Source organism: Branchiostoma floridae, chromosome 1 (genome assembly GCF_000003815.2).
Source record: "Branchiostoma floridae strain S238N-H82 chromosome 1, Bfl_VNyyK, whole genome shotgun sequence".
NCBI lineage: Eukaryota > Metazoa > Chordata > Leptocardii > Amphioxiformes > Branchiostomatidae > Branchiostoma > Branchiostoma floridae.
This window is the reverse complement of record NC_049979.1, coordinates 35,025,940-35,043,952: the sequence shown is the minus strand read 5'-3', so window position 1 is coordinate 35,043,952 and position 18,013 is coordinate 35,025,940. Positions and strand designations below refer to the sequence as shown.

General features: G+C 38.9%; 1 protein-coding gene across 2 annotated transcripts in view; it reads left to right on the top strand.

The window, feature by feature from the left end:
* Positions 1-18,013, top strand: part of LOC118430468 (striatin-3-like) — a 41,693-nt gene that overhangs the window by 1,176 nt on the left and 22,504 nt on the right. Inside the window, exons 2-9 of one of the 2 annotated variants that reach the window (XM_035841354.1) lie at positions 5,864-5,967; positions 6,487-6,560; positions 8,587-8,665; positions 9,305-9,475; positions 10,287-10,497; positions 11,186-11,336; positions 12,950-13,051; positions 13,654-13,791. In XM_035841354.1, the coding sequence (XP_035697247.1) occupies positions 5,864-5,967; positions 6,487-6,560; positions 8,587-8,665; positions 9,305-9,475; positions 10,287-10,497; positions 11,186-11,336; positions 12,950-13,051; positions 13,654-13,791 (1,030 nt within the window). The remainder of the gene's footprint in view (positions 1-5,863; positions 5,968-6,486; positions 6,561-8,586; positions 8,666-9,304; positions 9,476-10,286; positions 10,498-11,185; positions 11,337-12,949; positions 13,052-13,653; positions 13,792-18,013) is intronic. The other variant, XM_035841362.1, reaches the window with a different exon arrangement.

Genomic DNA, 18,013 nt, shown 5'->3' with positions numbered 1-18,013 from the left:
AGATGTTCACAACGCAAGAATAGATGCAAACAAAGAGTTGTGTGAATATGTAACAGTGGCCTGGGGTTCAAGCTGAACAATATTATTACTGGTCTGGATCTTTTAGCCTAGTGGTTTGTGCGTTGGGTTCATGAGCTGACAGTCTCGGGATCAAATCCCTTGAGCCAGGTGATTGTCATTGTGTTACTCACCTCTTGTGTTTTGGATATCTTCAGAGGTTGACAATTTCCCTATTAAATTTGAATGTGTAAAGCAATCCTCTTACTAGTTTATAGTTGTACAACTTGTAGTTTTATGGCCGACATTAGCATTCATCATATTTGCTTTACCTGGTAGAACATGTACTTAGAACTTCTTACCAACTGTGAACACTCATCATTGCTACCCATAATCCTGCAATAAGACACTGTTTGTGGTTTTCCTGTTGTTGTTCTAAGAGTAAAGTAATAGAAAACAGCAAAAACTGTTTTTAAGATTCATGACATGAAAGAAGTTTTTGCTGTCTTCTATTATGTAAGTTGTGATTGCATGTAAGTTTTAAGTTTGCAATGATTCAATTTCACGGTAAGGAGAAAATTTAATAATAATATTTGCGATTCTTCCAAGCGTACAGTATTGAAACTTGAAAACACTCGCACCTAGAATAGATTTAACGGAAACCACCTACATGTACTCATGATGTAGTACTTCTAGTGTCTTGTCAAGGGTACTACAGTCGTCTCTAACTCATTATGATAATACATGTACTATATAAAGTGCAACTTTATGTACATGAAGTGCTTAGACAAGCTAAAGGGGAAAGGTGGGCAAAAAACATTTTGATTTTTAGTTTGTGGTACAGGCAGAAGTGGTTATGGCTAATACCTTAATGTAAGTTATGACAACTTATATGTTAAGGTTTTTGTCATAAGGAACATAAAACCACCGCAAATATTTCTGCATTTACAGTAGTACATACAGGTTCTATGTATGATGTAGTGCTTCAACAAGGCCTTAGGGGTTAGGTGAGCAGAAAACTAAATGTTTTTGCAAAACCCACGAACATAAAACCACTGTGACCTTATTGTTACATTGTGTGCTAAGAATAAGATATTAAAGACAATTACTTTATTAGAACGGCTCAGCATAGAATCTGACCAGTCAATGCATTGTTCAGATTTTGTGCATGAAAATAAAGTGATAAACATGATGAAGATTTTACCCTGACCCATAGAGGTAAAAAAGATCCTGATATACTGTAAGTCCGTAACATTTATTTTTGCTGTGGTTTCATGTTTGCATTTTTTGTGATGAATGACCGTTTTACTGCCAAACTTGAAACCACCTGTGTCTCCTTTACTGCACTGTGTTTGACTATAGCTCTACCGCAAACTTAAAACCATCGCAAACACTTTATTTTGTTCCCATTACAAAATTACATCACAATGATTTAATGAAGTGAAAAGCATTTACTGTAGCATTAAACACATTGATGTGTGTGTGTGTGTGTGTGTGTGTGTGTGTGTGTGTGTGTGTGTGCGTGCGAGTGCGCGTGTGTTGTGTCGCAAAAACTTCATTTTGTTCCCATCACAAAATTGCAGCACAATGAAGTGAAAAGCCTTTACAGTAGCATTCAACACATTGATGTGTGTGCGAGTGTGTGTCTTGATGCAGGTATTGCATCATCAGTTCACAAGACTAGATCACACAGTGGTGTCCTTGACTGTTGCCCATGTTCCTAAACCTTCAGGCATTCCTACCATTGTTGCATGCACATTGTTGTCATTCCTGTATAATAGCTATTCATACCATATGATGGGATTAAAACCAAGGTTGATAAACCTACCTTGTTGTTAAAAAAATATCCTAATTTCAGGTAGAAATGTGGACAATTTTGAGAGGAATCCCCAATTACCTACTCTACAGTGTATAATGCCTTGTTTGCTTCCAAAGAGCATTTCTTTCCGATTTGCTAATAAGATTTGTCACAAGTAACAATTATACCTTTGATTTGATTATAAGGATGACAATTCCTCAGGGAACCCCAAAACTGATCTTAATGCGAGAGTGCAAAAAAGATGTTTGGCAAGAAAATATGTTGCTTTCATTATAAAATCTTAAGTGGCAAGGAAGGTTGAGTAAATGACACAACATGTAGAGTAAGGTATACTGAATAATTATAGATTCTTCATTTTTGTTCCTTCACAATCTTCTTTGACCTTTGAATTGTATTTAAACACTGTATGATGGTAATTGCTGTTTTCTGATGATTTTGGAAATTTATGGTAACTATTTACTTGTTTTTCAGCAGTTTTGTATGATTTATAGTGTGGTCAAAAACTCTATGCGCACGTGGATGTCATCTATAGAATTGAATCAAAATAGCCTAACATGAAAAACAGGATTTCAGCCCTATATTTGCAATCTTTGTTTTTCTTGTCTCAATGATTGCAAGGTATTTTAAGTACTTAGTCACTACCTACTACCTACTCATTTCTGTCAGTACAGACTACAAATAGAACCTAAGAAACAAAATGCTTTGTTTAGTTGGGTTGAGTATGACAAAACGTGAATGTTATATTTCATTGTCAGTTTTGCTTGAGTCAGAATAGAAATGTTGTTCAGGGAAATTATGTATATCTTGCAGACCTGTTGGATTTTGTAAAAAAGTGCATACTTTAAAGTTTAGGCTAGAAAATAGAGGCAACTAACAATTAAAGGGGACACCTCCTTCATATTATCTTCAGCGTTAATGTTTTATTGAAGTTAATATCTATAATTATGTTGTCACCATGCCATGGAAATTGTATCATTACTGACAGGAACATGTAGCTAAAAAGGTGTAAGAAGGTACTGTTCCGACTTTCTGTTGTTCAAAATTACCTTGACCTTAGGCCACAGGAAGTTAAGTTTGTGGACGACATCCTCTATAGACTCCAAATTTCATGCAAGAGCGTGTTTAAAGAAGAAAATGGGCGGAAAAAACAAGATGTTCAATTTTTTTCAAATTACGTACCAGAACCATTATATGTTATATATAACAGGAATTGAAGCAACAAAACTACACAGCCAACATGTCTATTAGTACAGTGTAGTATTATTCCTGTCTTCAAGAAGGGCACAAAGTGACACTAGTGTAGTAGCACTAGCACTTACCAAGTTGGCAAGTACACTCATGACAACTAACTAGTTGCATGTCATATTTTCCCATCTTTGGTATTTTCCTGTCACGTTGACTGTATCCGACGAAGGGGAACAGAGTTTAATTTCTTGTCTAAACTGTAAACATGTATGTACTACTACTAGTGTTTTTGTTTGTTCAGGTATAGGTTCAGGTAAGATTACAATTCATACTTGCACTTAAAGTTAAACACGGTTACAGGTACAGCTACAACCGTAATCGACACTAAGTTGCAATTCTGCATAATTGTGCTAGAGGGCAGGAGGGAAATTAATAAATAAGCTGAATGCAGTACCAGTAGGTGCCGGCCAATGGGTATTTTGCATATGCATAATCACCAGAACACAGGAAATTTTGTTACCATGTTGTACTAATGATTGCAGTCATCTGTACAGTAATCAGGATTCTCAGTGCAGCTGAGTACAGGGATCCCTACGCTGTGATTTGTATCCCTTATGCTGTGATTTGGGCTCCTACGTTGTGTTTCGAACAGCATAAGGGGTTTTTCTGTTACATATTATAAGAAAAGAAATAATTTGGGCATTCTTTCATCAAAATTATCCTTCAAATATAACTTGTTTCTGAGGATTAGATTTCAAAATTTTCAGAGGAATAGGGCTCGAAATACCCTTTTTCACTGCACTTAAGCAGGTAACATTGAAAGTTACCTGCACCAGATAAATTTTACCTGTGCACACCACTCTGAATTTAGGAAGTAGGGATCATACTAAAATTATTCGGGAACCATTGCTATTTTTTTCTTTATTATACTTTATAGGTGGCAACAGTCAATGCAGCTAATAACAATCCACATACACCTACATCATACGACATTTATGTTTAAAACCCAGTACATGGACCAGTGCAGGTTAGGTGCAAGTAGACACCAGAAATACCTTCACAGCTCCAATTTTACCTGCACTATCTAACCTGCATATGCAGGTGGTGTTTCGAGCCCTGGGGAGGATGCCCCTACAATGCTCACACCTACGCCACTTTCTATCTGTCTTCACCATGCTAACTTACATGTTGTTAAGATGCCTCCGACACTGTGAAAAATCCCGGTAAAAACCCTGGTAACACTACCATATTGATGTGTTTTATTTGAATCTGCCATTTTCACCAGACTGAATGAACATGCTGATATGAATAATATATGAACATGACATCCGGTGTATCCTGGCATCACAGACATCATTCATAAATTGTATTACCGTAAAAGCATTTACTTGTGCAGTGGTTTTACTTTCCAGTAGGAGGAAAAAGATTTTTTCAAAAAGTTTATGGTTAAAAAAATTCTGTTGTACAGTAGAATTATGTAACATGTTGGCGTTGTTATAATTTCACTGCAAAAACCTGGGAAAATAAAGCCACGGTGAACATTTTATGATGTACAGTATGCAAATTCTTGTGAAGGGATAATAGACCAGGCAGACAAGAAGGAAATAAAATATTACATAAAAGATGACATTAAATATGAATAAAAGTAATACAAAAAGAAGTGTAAAATGTTTAATCCTCGTCCTAGTATTCAAAAACCTCAACTCTATCAGATGGAAGGAATTCTAGAACTTATTAATAATACTTTTATATTACCTACCATGATGAAATTTGTCAGAAATTTTACCTTCACTTTAAATGTACAAACCACTGATTCACCTTGTTATAACCTTCTGATAAACTTATAATAAGAAAGACTAATGATTATCAAAGTATATATCTCAGTGATTCAATGTTAAATTGTGTAGATTTATTATATTTATAATCTGATAAAAATGTCATTGATGTGTCAATCAGATTTGTAGCTTTAAAAGATGTGACAATCTGGTGGGAGGGAGGACACAGATCGGCACAGCCAAGGCTTTCGCCCAATTCAATAAAACAATGATTTTGGCTGATCTGTTGTTGATGCCTGTAACCTTCGCACACACATGTACAAGTATACTACTGATATCTTCATTCTCCAATTTAGGTTGCAGTAACGCCCCCTAGGGGCCAAACACATAGTTGCATGCATACACTTGTAGACATACAATCGATTGGCAGGAGATCTGACACCTGTGACCCAGTAATAATAATGAGTGAATGGCAGCATCTTCTTATTGTAATCTTAACTATAGATTGATCTTACACTGTAGCTTTTGATGATTGAGTATTGGTTATACATTTAGAAGTCTTTTTATATTGTATTTACTTTGTACTTAATTACTTAGTCACATTGTGCAAGCAAATACATTGTAGACATATCTGTGTAAGATAATTACATCTTGGAACAAGGGCCACCTACTAAAGGAATATTTTGTGGTTGGTCCGTTCGTTCGTTTGCAGCTATAATTCCCAATCCCTTTCCAGCATTTGTATATGGAATAACATGTTGTTTGCTAGTATGTGTGAGATGATGCATGTTGTTTCTTTTACGCTATCCATTCTATCCTATAGTGTCTGTACCCACTGAAGTGTATTGTAGTTTTTATAGATAATGTAATCTTTCAAAAATCACCCCAATCTTCATGAAGTTGTGGAAAAGGTCATAAATATCTTAGGCTTTTGTGGGTCTACTTGGGTTTTCTCCAAGCAGATGTTGTAACTTTGCATTAACCTAAAAATTTGCAGTCAGTATCTAGAGATCTGAACCTTGTCACCAGGCCAAGAGTATTACGAGTATTAACTGTTGTTTTGTTGTTGTTGTTGTTTCCCTTCCAGGCCCGGATAGCTTTTTTACAAGGAGAAAGGAAAGGTCAGGAGAATTTGAAGAGAGACTTGGTCCGGAGGATAAAAATGTTAGAATATGCCCTCAAACAAGAGAGGTAAGTCATTCTTAGTGTTGTATGCGTACATATAGAACAATGTGACAAATTTCCTGATTGTAAAGATGTGTAATTTAGTATCTATATATGATGCATTCTTTAGTTGCCACAACTCTTTTCAAAGCTTTCATTTTAAGGACAAGGCCTTGGAAATGACATTGAAATATTTTATTGATACTTTGTAGTAGAATTAATTGAGCTCATGCTAAAAATGGCTGAAAAGCTAGGGCTCTCATGTATGTATAGTAGGGTAATGTTTTGCAGACACAATTCTCTGTAAACCATGTGTTATCTTTCTCTATGATCCAAAATATTCATAAAGTTACAGTCATCTCTATTGGGTCCGCCCCCAACTCCCATACAGACCCTCGTTTTAGGAAGTGCTAATGTTAGCTGTGCGGATGATAGACCCCCTGAGAGCCTCTCGTTTGGGGACTTATGGATGGATTAGAATAGGTTACTCCGGAAGATACAAGCTGTCATGACTTATCATCTGTGCTGCATTCCTTCCTCCCACAGAGCAAAATACCATAAGTTGAAATACGGAACAGAACTGAACCAGGGAGAGATGAGACCACCGACACCTCCTTCAGGTCAGTTTTAACACTATCTTTTGTAGTAACAATATTTTAGTATAGAGTAATAATGTCCTGTTGAGGGTTAGTTTAGTCCAAAATTAAGTAACAACTCCTTTCCAGCATTGGCTACAACTGCTGAGCAACCAGAGCTTTGACATATCACTCGACAAATTTCTTTTTACATTTTGTGTATTTTGTTGTCTCATAGATCATAGTTCTTGCATTATGTTCCAATTTTAAAATCAAGGGTCACAGAAAACTGGTCTTGGTCATTGAACAACCATTCAGCAATTGCCGTCAAGTGGAAAAGGAGCCTTTGACTAAGAAAGTTGATGCCTTGTAGTCAGATAGTTACTTAAGTGTCTTTCTTTTGCATTATTTTGCATTTCAGGGTTCTAGCCAGGATTTCATTTTAGCGTAGTGGGAATGGTATGGTAGCGAAGCGACCAATCAGGAGATTGGTGTGGAAGGGGGTCTTGGTCCCTTCGCTGTGAGATTTCGACTATGTAGTATGTAGAGTTAAAGTTAAGTAATTTGAAGGATTTTTTGGTCAGTTTTGATTGGCATATCATCATTTTTCATTGTAAGACATTGATTAGACATTATTGAACAAGCAAATGATAGCAAAACACCACTACACTAGTGAAAAATTAGCGTAGTGGCCCTTATTTTAGCGTAGTGGTCACAAATTTTAGCGTAGTGGCCCACTACGCTAAAATGCACTAGCTAGAACCCTGCATTTTTTACTTTTGATGTTTGAGCAACTATTGGATTGATCTATTTTGAAATGAGTTTTGGTAGAACATCTCCTCTGTTTTGTTGTAAAAATCCACAAAACCTGACAACATATTAAAGTTAAACCAATGTGTTAGTGCTGTTATATAGGGGTTTGTTGTCAGTGTTTCCAGATAAGGGTATCTAACATTCCATGTCTGATAGGGTTAACGTTGTAACAACAAATTGGCAGCATTCTTTGGACAGTGGTACATGCCTGTTTGTGTGTTGTACAGAATTAATATGTTTTGCAATTGCGGAAAATTATGCGGTGAATCCTTGTACATGCTAGCCTCTCGTATTCTCGTAAGGCCTAGGAAAAAAAATGTTGTGTTTCCTGTTTCCCTACCTACCCTAGAAAAACCTGCCGACCCTAGACTTTTTTTTGGGGTGGGCAGAGGAGTCACAGTTTCCAGTTAGAATTTTTATTCAGCCTGCTTCCTATTGAAGCAAAAACACTGCTTGTCCTATCTAATGAAGGATAAATGTATCTATTGTGCACAAAATTAAAGTTTGACATTAAAAGAGAAGTGTCCTCATGCACTTCAGTTTACTTTGTTCGACTGTATTGTAATATGTATTACTAGAGTTTTGGCCAGCCTAAAAAAAATTACAAGAAAAAAAAGAAGATAATCCCTACCTACCGACCCCAATTTTTTCATCACTGAAACAGGAAACACAACATTTTTTTTCCTAAGCCTAAGACATAGATAAAGTTGTTGTATAGTGAATATGACCACACGTTAATTAGTCCAAATGTTTAAGCTATGACAGCTCCCATTCGTGAGGGTATTTAATCTACCGACAACTCCCGAGAATCCGGGTCAGTTGTTTATAGCATCGTTGTGTATAGCGGTCAATATATTACTACTTAAGTATCCTCTTAGCATTAAGATGTCATGTTTTATCACTGCCAGTGTTTTGTATGTAAATCTATGTAAAATTAGGAAAACATGGGCCAGGTCCACCCTAGTTAGGCATATGGTAAAGTAGTGTATGGGGGCATTAACACTTTATACTATAGCCAAGTCCATGTGAGTTGCGTGTTTACATTTTTTGTCCTAGATCAAGTTTGCGGCAGTTTGATAACTATGCTGCACAACGATGAGTAGAGGTTAAAAACAAGTTCTTTCCCGTGCCCCTAACTGATGGTGTAAAAGAATTCTCCTGTATCCTATATTCTACCTGATGAAATTATTTTTGGATAAAAAGTGGTTGAGAGAAGACTTGGTTGATAACACCGTCCTTTTTATGTCCCTCCCATCAGATGAAGAGAGAGAAACAGACTCCCCCTTGTCCCAGAACAGTCAGGTGACCTGGAGACAAGGCAGACAGCTCCTCAGACAGTGAGTAGAAACTCCACATTCCCTCTCTACTGTCATGTCACTTTTGTAACTGTATTTTCTTGATTTAAGTACACATTACTTAACTTTTCAAAATTGAGAAGGTGTTGAAAAAGTACATACTTTTCTGATGGTTGATATTTTTTTGTAGTTTGTAGTTGACCATAACAAATGTCACTACTTTTTGTCGGGTCCATAAAGCTTGTAATATTGCATGGATTATCGATAAATTGGAAAAGGGCCTCAAATAAACCAAGGTGCATGTGGTGCTACAGTTCTAGGAAGAATGCAAATTTTAAACTATTACATATTTTTCGTTTACAACTCTATTCCTTGAAGGACCCAAGTAGTATTTGCAAGTAATATAGAGTTTGATGGCTATCATACCATATACAACACTTGCTAGGTTTGAGTATATGAAAATTAATTTCCAACCATGACAAAGTACACATGTGTCATCAAGTCTTAATGTATATTATGTAAATGTTACATTTCCACACTTTTACCATTCTTGTATACTTTATTGTCTTTAACTAATGTCTTTGTGTTTGATAAAACTCTTTCTACAATACCTGATAAAACTCTTTCTACAATACCTGAAACTATGTGCTTATCATTGCCTACTTTCTCAATGTTCTTCAGGTATTTACAAGAAATAGGCTATTCAGACACCATATTAGACGTGAGATCGAATCGCGTGCGGACGTTGTTGGGCCTTACGCCAAACGAGTCCACCAAACAGGACGGGGAGGCGGGGGAGGTCCTGGTGAACGGTGAACAGGAGAGGGAAGCTCGCAGAGATGCCGACAGGAGGTAGGGCTGATGGGACATTCTTCCTCTTTGAATCTATTTATTTTACGCTATTTCTGTATGCAGAATCTTAAGCGCTTACCGACAAGCTTTCTCAAATTCACACCTCTGATCTTCCTCAAATTAAAAGCCTTTGTCATGTGACCTGAACAAAAATGTGACATCACTGAGGTTTAGATTCATTGGACATTCTTTCTGATTTCTTCCTTATAGTTTTACTGTACTTAACACAGTTAGAGGGTTCAAAATATGTTTTATAGCCAGGTTGGCCAGTGGGCATGGTAAGAAAGTTCCCACATGGAGGGAAAATCTCCCCAATTATCCTTAGCATGCCAAAATGTTTTTATGCATTACCAGGGCTCGAAATACTGGGTGCATGTGCACCCAGGTGCACCCAAAATTTGAGCTGTGCACCCAATTTTTTTTCTGCGGGTGCACAGGGTGCACCCAAATATTTTCGTAGGTTTACCTATACATACTATTATGCACCATATTCTTGACATCCAACTGTTAGAAATATGATAAAATGTCTGTCATAGTAACTTTCTTGTTTAAGAATTTGAAGTTCAATTTGGATTCATCGAAATTTTAGATGCTCAGAAGAGGAACAGTAAGGTTTGTGATTAGGTTTTCTACATGATTCTCTAATTATTTTATGTAGTGCACCCAAGTGTCTCCACCCTGAAATTAGGTAGTATGCTGCACTACCTGAGGTTGGAACTAAGTTATGACAAACAAAATATGTCTGCGTGACAAAATTGGGCAGCCGTGTATTTCAAACCAGTTATTAAACAATATTATGTGTTTTCTACAGGCCAGCAGAGAAGAAGCGAGCGGGGATACCAGAGATCGACAGCGAGGCGTCGGTGTTGGCCACGTTTGACTTCCTGTCGTCGGAGGCCGTGGACGACGAGGACGAGGAGAACCTGAGCGACGGCGAGGAAGATGGCGGCGCGGCGGATGATGAGTCAGAAGATCGAGAGCAGAGGAGGAGGAGGGAAAAGGGGAAAAAGGCACTAGTACAGGTCAGATGGCTGCTCGTACTAGCACTACATTTGAAAAAAAAAATTTAACGGTTATTGGTAGAGGTCAAGTGTTGATGTTGGCACATTGACACACTAAATCCGTAGTGTGTTTTTGGCACACAATTAGACAGATAAGCTGAAGAGGCTCGGTGGACGTCACTCCACCGCCAGGGAAAGTAATGTTAAGTGCCTTTCCCAAGGGCACAACGTCGGGGCATGGTGGGTATCGAACTGGGGACATTTCAATTCCGAGTTGTAAGAGTTGCACCACACCAACACCACAATTCATTTGGCATTTGGTATGGTTTTAATTGATTCATTGATCCAGAAGGGAAAGTACTATATAAAAAACCTTTTCCTCAAAAACATGAATTCAGCAATCAAACACGAAAACCTACCTATGCAATCAACAAAAGTGTACACTGTGACAGTGCAAGCAAGACAAGGACACAGAATCAGTGATGAGCCTGGGGTCTCAATAACAATATCGAAATATTTCTGTTTTGTAAGTATGGAAATGAAGCATGTATGGCAGTGATGATATAGCCAGGAAGATGTTTTCTTTTACTGTTATGAAACAGGCCAGGAAAGTGTATCATTCTGGAACTAGATTAACTGTAATATCCAACACAAAAGTTGGACTCAGACAAATTTTATATCATGTTGAACTGTGTTGTTGTAATGACAGATGATGGAGAATGAGAGCCTGGCAGGAATGGAGGATGTACTGGCGGACCCGGAGACAGAAGAGGCCCTGGCAGAGTTTGACTTCCTGGTATCAGAGGCAGGCGAGGGTGCAGGTGAGGCCAAGAGCACAGACGGTGCCGAGTGGGGGCTAGGTAAGGTGCTGCCCTTCTTATTCCCACCCTCATCACCATCATCACCACCAATCATCATCATCTGAGTACCATGGTAGAGCCAGAAAAGTGAGGCCTATAAGGCCTAGGAAAAAAAGAGTTGTGTTTCCTGTTTCAGTCCTGAGAAAATTAGGATCGCTAGGTAGGGATTATCTTTTTTTATGTTTTCTCAATGGAGAAAACATATTGTTTTTGATGGTGTGCCCTTCCTCCAAGCAGAAAAGGCTGGGCTGTGCACCAGGCTTGGCTACCTGGGCTGTCACTGGGATACCCCCATTTAGCCCCGATTATTATTTTTCACTCGTACAAGTAGCTTGATACAAGGCTAGAGGGAAAACATTCTGCATTTTGCAAAAATGTTGCCATTTTGAATTTTCTTTTGTAGACTTTGGCCCCAAATCTCTAGTGATACAATACAGTTAAACAAGGTAGAAGTTCCGAAATGCAATGAATTGAGGACACATTTGTTTTCAATGTCAAACTTTACTTTAGGCAATGGTTACGAATCAGATCAGTGGATAATTTACATTTATCCTTCATCAGATAGGACAAGCAGTTTTTTTTACAATTCAATTGGAAGCAGGCTGAGAAAAAGGTCTAACTGGAAACTGTGTGACTCCACTGCCCACCCAAAAAAAAATTTAGGGTCAGTAGGTTTTTCTTGGGTTGGTAGGGAAACAGGAAACACAACATTTTTCCCAAGGCCAGAACACATTATAACTGCACATACACAGTACAACCAGTGAAATGGCCAAGTGGGTAGGGTGTTAACCTCGCAGTTGGTAGGTATAGTGAGTTCATCGACGGCCCAGTTGTAACTTTAAAAATGGTGCATGCTGCTTTCTCTGCTTAGCACTGAGCATCTGCGAAAGAATATGGTAGTTGAACACACACCACTACCAATGGACTAGCCCTCTGCTAAAATAATTGTACAAAGCTGTGTGGCACAGTGCTATAGAAATGGAGATGGGCGCTGCCTATTGCACTATTTCGTGCAGAAAGGACTGGTTAAAAGTATAATGCATTGTGGGCCATATGTGAAAGGTCAAGGCCCCTGAGACATAGGCAAGATGCATCTGGACATGCACAAAATATGGTGTAGACAAGAACTGTTTATGGGCCTTCACTTTTGACATTGTGCATGGGCAATCCAAACTGTGTGCTGGCTTTCAAGCTAGTTCATGGTGTGGTGCATTGTGGTTAATAGGTCAAAGTTGAAGTTGGACATTTCTTTATGTAGTGCCTTTAACTTTGACATATTGCCCACAATGCATGACACTTCACATACACCCTTCAAACCATGAACTAGCCTATTGTGTACATCTGTTTATGCTTTCTCACCAGTTTGTTGCTTCCATAAGAATGGCATTGTGTTACGTACAATGACTCTGTATTCATGATAGTGCATGCATGCTATTGCTGTATTTTGAAGTTAAATTTTGCATTCTTGCGGAGCTAAGCAAACAAGGACGTGTGTTCAATTCCAGACAGGTGCAAGTAGGGCAGAGCTCTGCAGATAGTTTTAAAGCTATAACAGTTACTGATCCTATGAAAGAGATAGAAAGTATATTCCAAACTTTCATGTTACCCATTAGATAAGTCCCCCACAACAGAAGAATGGGCCATGGACAAGAACCTACTGAACAAACTCAAGGAGGAATTCAAGAAAGAACGTAAGAGCAAGAAAGGAGCTAAGCGTAAGTTTTTGTCTAGGTGTCATTTTTTGGTTCAATCTGTTGTTGCGTCTCACCACTGCCTTCCATCCTATGTTTGTATTGTGTTTTTGTGGAGGAAATATATATTAACAATGTGGCATGCATGGTGTAGGTAATATATTTTACTGCAAATAAAGACCAGTCAAAATGACAGACTGGCCTTCTAACATCTGCAAAATTGTTGTAAAAGTGTTCATGTCACTAATCCAAGCAACTGGCATAAATACTATTTAATGAACAAAGACATTTGTGCAAAATATACCCTTCTAATGTTATTGAACATGGAGTCACACAAGCCACACTTCCTGTTCTTTATTCCTGTCACCATGTATTTTCCTCCCCTGACATCATAATAAACACAGCAGCCGGTTCAGAACCTGATACTGTGACTTGAAAAAATGTTCTTCCACTCGAGCCCAACAGTGCATAATCATTGTAAATAAAGTACTATGTACATCACTGTAAGCCAGTACATTTTAAGGAAAATTCTCATTTGATCTACATAATGCAATGAAAATTTGAAATCCCTAGATAATTTCTTTAGATGGAGAGCTCTCTGTATACTTAAGGTTTGTATTTTGCAGGCCCCAACCGCTCAACACTCCAGGCCATGTTGGCGAACCTGGGCGGGGACGATGACATCGTCATGCCGGCTGGTGGGCCACCCCGGACCGCAATCAACAACCCCGACCTGGGGCCACTGGACGAACCAAGGAAAGAAGGTCTGTCTGAGCAAATTCTTCACCATGAGATTTTAAAAGAGTAATGCCTAATGCATCGACTCTGGCCTTTTCCCCCTAGCATGTCCAGAATTTTGAGTCCAGTACTACTGTTCATCTAAAGAAGCACCAGTGCACCCTCTCATCTGTTGATCTTCTCTAGTAGCCTTTCCATGGACCACATCGGTACTAGGCATGTCTGGGGAATGCAAACTAGGCACAATCCGATGTAGCTTTGCTTCTGTCACATGTTACTACTGTCAAACCTACCCAACCACTTCCAGTCATATTCTCATAAGCTACATCGAAACGTACATACACTCAACTAACCAATAGTCTTGAACAACCAACGACCACTTTTTATTCAGTCCCCATTTGTCATTTATGTCATAATCAACAACCAAAACTGGTGATAATTGGCAAAATCAGTGCATGTTGATACAGCGGCGCTCCCGAAATATACGTCAGTTTGCGCGAAACGTGTTGCGAAATTTCGCAGAACTCACTCCGAAATTTCGCAGAACTCACTCCGAAATTTTGCAGAACGCAGTCCGTAATTTTGCGTAACGCACTGCGAAATTTCGCAGAACGCACTGCGAAAGTTTGCGTAACGCACTGCGAAACATCCCCCTGCGTAATCGAAACACCCATGCGAAAGCCTTCTACGTAAGAAATCTTACGCAAATTTTGGTGGTTAATGAGCAGTGATTACACAATGCAATCAACATGACAATTGATCGTCCTTATTATCACGTATTCATTGATAAATTGTAGATAATATGGGGGCTGGAAAAGCGTGGCGGGAGCGCAACTCGGAAAACGTCTGACCGCGTGGCGGTGCGGTCCCAAATCATGAACAACATCAAATAAGTAGCCGAATAAATTACAAACAGAAGGGTTAAGAAAAGTCGACGTAAAACTGTTACACGTTCTTTGATTGAGGACCGAAATGACATCGAACAACGCAAGACATTAAGGGTCAATGACCCGTAGATAGCGTACTTGCGTAAACCCAGGATAAACCGACACGAAATCGGCTCTACTCTAACGTTACATCGTCATTTCTATGTAGACGGACTAGAAAACTACGGCAGATTTCACAAGCAAACAATCTAGTCTTGTATCTGATTATCTTAAGTTCTTGAAATGTATGTTAGCAGGACCAATTTTAGTATTCCGCGACAAAAAACAATCATTGTTGTTGTTGATGTGAAAATCGTGTTTCGCGTAATTTCTTCAAGATGGCCGTCGCAGCAGCAGCAGGAAAACAAGGTCACAAGGGGTCAGTGGACGACTCCACTTTTAAAGTAATATGGTAAAATATGGAAACGTGTATTCTGATGTATAGTATATCATATAGTGATTGTGATATAGGAACGATTAATTTTAATTAAATGGATTTCTGTCAATTAGACACTACACAAAGTTGTTTTTTTTGGTCAAAGAAATGAGCCTTGAAGAGAAAAGTTTTCTTTCCACGGGACCACTTCGGCATAATGGTACATGCAGACAAGCCAAGCCTTGCAAACAAAGGATTTTGCAAGGCTCCTTGTTTTATTGTTGTGACGATTTGATTCTTAGAAATGACTATGAACTTGTAATCAGCAGTAATTGAAGGTCTTATCTTTGTCGGCAGCTAGAGGCATTCAGACAGCGAAGTTGCTGGTGACTCGCGTTGTGAGTCACCCAAGCCGATTTAGGAAGGAAATTTTTGATGGCGGCGCTGACGCTGGCTTCGTGTTCAGAGATCTTCAGACAATTCTCACTGTATAAAAGATAAGATAACCACGCAAATGCCTGTCAGTTTTGACTCAGACATACGATGGCGAAGACAACGAAATGCTAGAGACGCAATGATGTTGCTGAAGAAAGTTTAGGTCAGCCGGCGTTCCGAGACCTACAAGTCGACGGTTCCAACCCAACTGTTGCATGTTGTAATAATTCTTGCAATAGTTTTGAACTCATTCTAAGCTCATTCGCTGTTGTGAGTTATGGAACGTTAAGCATTATGAATGTTCCAACGCAATGTACTAGTAATTATTCTTGACTTGGATGTTAGCCCATAAATGACAGCTAATGTCATAACAGACATAACGTTACGCAATTTTACCAGAAAAAAAAAGGGAAAGGAATGGCGTTAAAGTTAGCTAGTGTTGAATAATCGTTAATGTGACATTTTTTCCTCTTGAAAGTGGAAATATAAGACATGCAGGATTTGCGTGAATTGGTTATATATTGTATACATGTGTAAAACCATATAATGCCCGTCCATAATTCCTAGATAAAGCTATACTCCTTCGTAGTAGGCATTGATATCTACTTTTCTACTATTCTAGAGGATTAGGATTCAGGTTTTCATCTGCCGACTTGATTTGGAATGACGTTGCTGGTCGTCCAGGGTGCAGGGGCCAACAAAACCTACCGGTTGCTGACGAGCTCCTGTGTCGGAACATCGATGTCAGCCTCTCCTGGTCGTCGGACAATGGACACATGGCGCAACCTTGCTGCAGGGAATTCATCCAACCTTGCAGCGATCCTAGATTTAGACACCTTTTTCTTCGCAAGTCTGAATATATTCAATATAACGTTACATTATGTATAATGTAAAACGATATCAAAGTTATATCTGCTCGGTCATAACCTGTATTTCTAGCTAGAATGATGCTCAATGTAACGTTATTGGTATTGATATCATATTCATAGCTACTTTTCTAGACGATATCTAGGATTCAGGTTTTCATCGTCTGGCTTCACTTGAAATGACGCTGCTGGTCGGCGGGGGTGCAGAGCCAGAGGGGTCCAACAAGACCTACCTGTTCCTAACGGAACTCTTTGGAGGAACATCGCTGACGGCCGCTCCTGGTCGCCGGACAGTCGAACGAAGGAAACAATACGGGGCATTCATTCAACATTATATTATGTGTTTTAATTTGTTAACTGTATTTTGTCTGCGTATCTGTTCAAACGTGTTAGTGTCATATAGTTTAACTAATATTACATGTACTTCTATGTAGTAAAGCATCGATAGATAATGATTTTGTAAGCCAGCGTAATGGGATTCGGGTTTCTTGCTTGGCGCACTGCTGATCATCGGGGTGCAACTTAGCCAAGGAGACCTACCTGTTCCTTACGGAGTTCTGTTTCTTACGGCATCGCAGACGGCAGCCCCTGGTCATCGGACAGTCGAACGAAAGAAACAATACAGGGCATACATTAAACATTATGTGTTTAGGGTATACATTCACCTTATGTGTTTTCAATGTATTTATTAACCGTGTTTTGTCTGCGTATCTGTTCAAAGTTCTGTTAGCGTAACTAACGTTACGTGTACATTTGTACTTCTACTATGTATTGGTAGTTGTTTTTATAAGATGGGATTTGGGTTTCCATCCGTTGGTTTCCTTGGTATATTGCTGATCATCGGGGGTGCAGCTTGGCCAAGAAGACCTACCTGTTACGGAGCTCTTGGGTCGGAACATCACTGTCGGCCGCTCCTGGTCGGACAACCGACGCAACCTTACTGCAAGGAACACATTCAACCTTGCAACGATCCTAGCTTCTGACGTCTTGGTTTGACAACTGATACAGATATAAGGCAATAACTATCATAAGCTCTTGGTTTTAAAATGTTGAAATAATAATAAAGAGTTCGTCAATATATTTGAGAAATTGTGTATTTCCAATTCATGCTGCAAGACTGTTGAGCGGGGATTGTATGAATGAGTACAAAAGCAAAAAAATATACCGCTTGAAAAATAAGGACGCTGTTAGCAGCGGTGACGATCTAGCCCTAATTTAAACGAGTCGTTTATCAATTAGACACTATCGGACTAGGTGCGTCTCAGAATTATTGGTGGTGAGATTTAAAACCAGACCAGTCTAATGCAATGCTGATAATATAAACATCAACAAATGTATACTACATCATATCCCAACATATAGCGTTTAAAACCCGATCGACCATCATCTTTTCAAAATGTTGGAAATACGGTAGGTACATCACTAATATGTGCCGGTGTATGAAGAAACTCCACCTTTTGTCATCTTGGTGCCATCATGTACTTAGTATCAGTTTAAACTGCAACTGACAAAATGTAAATACGAACAACCGAACCAAAAATCTGTATGTCAAATGTTACCGCCTTTTTTTTGTCGCCGCTGTTGGCTGTGATTGGTGACAAGTTGATTGGATCTTGAGTGTAATCGGGCACGCCCTGGTGGTGAG